The sequence below is a fragment of the Acaromyces ingoldii genome (genome assembly GCF_003144295.1).
Source record: "Acaromyces ingoldii strain MCA 4198 unplaced genomic scaffold FA10scaffold_22, whole genome shotgun sequence".
Lineage (NCBI taxonomy): Eukaryota > Fungi > Basidiomycota > Exobasidiomycetes > Exobasidiales > Cryptobasidiaceae > Acaromyces > Acaromyces ingoldii.
The window spans coordinates 1-2,714 of NW_020290268.1; the positions used below are offsets into that span (position 1 = coordinate 1).

The window sequence follows — 2,714 nt, forward strand, 5'->3', positions numbered from 1 at the left end:
GACCTCTTCCAGTCCTGTCGAAGGCGTGGCGATAAGCCTGAATGCTGCGTGCGAGTTTAGCAGCCCAAGGACATGCTCAGTCAAGAGCTCGTCCCGGGCGCGTGTCTGCGAAGACATCGTTTGCAGCTCTGCCCTTTCGATCACACGAAGTCCGACACCAATGTCGGGCTTTGGGATAGAGAGCGGTCTCGAATCTGCTGATGACGGTCCGACGGGTGCCGTCCATGCGACATCTTCGCTAGTCCGTGTAAGAGTGAGCAAAGAGTCAGTGTGACCCTATCGTCAACTCTCGAAATACCTCACCTTGAACAAAAGGCGTCGCAATCCGTGATAACACTCATAATACGACGATTCAGATGCATCCATGCGCTCTCTACCCTGCCCTGAAAAGAATTTGGTTGCATGTTCTTGACAATAACCGCGCAAGATATCGCTTCTCTGAGCTCCGGGACCGAACCTGCTTCCACAACATCAGCGATTTGGGCCATGGTCGGTTCGTACTAAATTGCATAAAGTGCATCGGAAGACGTCAACAAATTGCGGCGTATTACGTACGTGGCTACAAGAATTGACCCACCCCGATCAAGGCTGGCGTCAATGGACTGAGATCGCTGAGGCTCCGCTTAAGAGTGTCGATATGCAACGGCACCCGTTCTTGTGGAAGGCGATTGACGAAGATAGATGCCTGCTCCAGGAATCGTTTCCTGTAGGTCCGACTAGCAGCCTTCGTATAGCTTGTGCCTTGAGAGTCTGACATGGTGTTAGGTAGCTAAACCCTGTTAGAGCTGTCAACAAATCCTGTGCTCTCGGTCAATTGTATCATCTTTGCATCGGGGCTAGGCTCATTGCCATGTGGCCTAATCAATCCGGAGATCAATCGTGGCATATCACGTGTTAAAGAGCTCGAGTCTTTAAACTCTAGCAAGTCACGGGAACCACCCGAGACGATATGGATCTGTTCACAACAGGAACTGACTGAAGCGTAGATCTAGCCTTGTCACAGGAAACAGCCGCGTCACATCAGGTACACATACTGTCTCAAGTGATGGCACCAACGGTCAATCGCTTTTCGGTCCGCATTGGGGACCAAGACGTGCCCTTCTAAGCAATAACTGTGGCTGTTCTGTCTGAAGAAGCTCGAAGCGATCTTTGCGAGCATCAAAATTGTCGAAAAAGAGAGGATCATCGCGTGGAGCCACGGCTCCATATCGAAACACCGCGAGGGTGCGCTGTGTGACAAAGTCCCGTTCAATGCTTGGCCAGCCGATGAGGAGAAAGATGTCAGCAAAGATGGCTCGCGGCGTTGTGCCCAGAACGACGAGAAGCGGCCTCGTTACCGTGTCCAGCGTAAGCAGGCCGACAACGAGTTGAGCGGGCCGGTCCTCGACAATCCTTAACGTGTTGATGGCGTGCGGTTGGCCTCTGTCCTTGCCTCTGCTCTTGTTCTACTGCACGTGTCCCATCTCGCCGTTACCGTCGTCGTCGTCGCAGTCTTTGTTTCCTCCCTCAACTTGCTCTAATTTGCTTGAAGACGGACAGCGCCTCGGTGATCCATGAGCACTGCGGCACAAGCCCGTTGGGTGCAGGTAGTACCAGAGAGCCACTGACGAGCGTCGTGATACCGAGGGAAAAAAATCCTAATGGAAGCCAGCGGGCCCCGACAGGGGCATTTGCCTCGCTTGGGCCATGACGAAGCTGACGTTGTGGTCAAAGTAGAAGAAACCATGATGGGAAAGCCGAGCGGCGCGCCCCCGAAAACCCAATTGACCTCAATGATCCAGAAATGCAACGAACCAGCGTCGGTCCATTGTGGGGAAGAGCAACTTTGCCATTTTTTCCACCAGTCATCGCGCTAGCAACTCTGGCCCTTGTGGAGTGAACATTGCTTCCACATAGCCCATGTTCAGCTCGGTTTGATTGCGAAAGGTCCAGATGTGAGGCTGGCTCACCGAACCTCCGCAGCGCATGTCGATCTGGCAATCCTGTACAGCGAACGTATGGTCGCCATCCTGCCCACCGTGGCCAGTACCATAGGATCGCTTGAGGTAAGCCTCTACGATCCCAACGCTGTTAAGCCCAATGCCTGTCTTGAACGTGGTTTCGCTCTGCCCGCTTGCCATCGCGGCTGCCTCCTGGTTGTAGGCATGCCAGAATCCGTGGGCGCCTTTGCCTGCGAAGCTAGAGATCTGTTTGAGCCGATCCGTGAAAAATTCTTTGAGCTGCTCGGCGATGAACCAAAGGCAATGCTCTACTTCCATTCTTCCTTCGGCTATCATGCAGTCAAATAAGCCCGTAGCCGCGATAAGCAAGCCCGTCTCAGCGCTTGATGCTGTTCCCTTCAGACCCTCCTTCTCCGCCATCCATCTGCGCAGGTTGAAGGTGACCACAATGACCGCATCGTCATAACCCATGGTGATTTCCTCTTCCGTTCGAAAGAGCTCCAGAGTTGCCAAAATGAGACATGCTCCAATGCCGTAGGCGGCTGTCAAGCCTCTCTCCTTGCATGCTCGAAGGAAGTCTTTGCTGGTCTCCTTGTCAAGCCTGAACCGATGCAACTTTGTAGGCAATGCGTCTCTGGGCCAAGGCTTCATTTTGCAGGCAAATGACTCGTTGAGGGGTAAGCCCGCTTTGGACTTGAGAGCAGAAAGAAGGCGCGTGAGCAGAAGTCCCCATTTGGCATCAAGCAACCCACCTCAATCAGTCGCTTGCCAAGG

The 2,714-nt window shown here is 53.4% G+C and overlaps 3 protein-coding genes across 3 annotated transcripts; all 3 read right to left on the reverse strand.

The window, feature by feature from the left end:
• On the reverse strand, positions 1-790 carry FA10DRAFT_96244 (hypothetical protein). The gene is made up of 3 exons (XM_025525821.1): positions 578-790; positions 304-500; positions 1-233 (listed from the first exon to the last, which is right to left on the reverse strand). The coding sequence occupies exons 1-3, from the start codon at positions 755-757 to the stop codon at positions 77-79; spliced, it is 534 nt and encodes a 177-aa protein (XP_025373615.1). The 5' UTR covers positions 758-790; the 3' UTR covers positions 1-76.
• A 15-nt stretch (positions 791-805) lies between these two features.
• On the reverse strand, positions 806-1,300 carry FA10DRAFT_270253 (hypothetical protein; the record flags this gene model as incomplete). The annotated part of the gene is made up of 1 exon (XM_025523058.1): positions 806-1,300. A coding segment is annotated over exon 1 (187 nt), but the record flags the coding sequence as incomplete, so codon positions are not given.
• Positions 1,301-1,844: 544 nt separating this feature from the next.
• FA10DRAFT_293369 (hypothetical protein) lies at positions 1,845-2,613 on the reverse strand (the record flags this gene model as incomplete). Its single annotated transcript, XM_025524422.1, has 1 exon — positions 1,845-2,613. Exon 1 carries the CDS (start codon positions 2,589-2,591, stop codon positions 1,845-1,847), a length of 747 nt encoding a protein of 248 aa, XP_025373617.1. The 5' UTR covers positions 2,592-2,613.
• Positions 2,614-2,714: the final 101 nt, after the last annotated feature.

What these genes read in the sequence shown, in the direction of transcription:
- FA10DRAFT_96244 (XM_025525821.1), bottom strand. Translation starts at nt 757, where the DNA reads ATGTCAGACTCTCAAGGCACAAGCTATACGAAGGCTGCTAGTCGGACC. An exon ending in TGACGCCAGCCTTGATCGGG is followed by an intron (nt 501 to 577) that starts GTGGGTCAATTC and finishes TATGCAATTTAG; the next exon opens with TACGAACCGACCATGGCCCA. An exon ending in TGCGACGCCTTTTGTTCAAG is followed by an intron (nt 234 to 303) that starts GTGAGGTATTTC and finishes GGACTAGCGAAG; the next exon opens with ATGTCGCATGGACGGCACCC.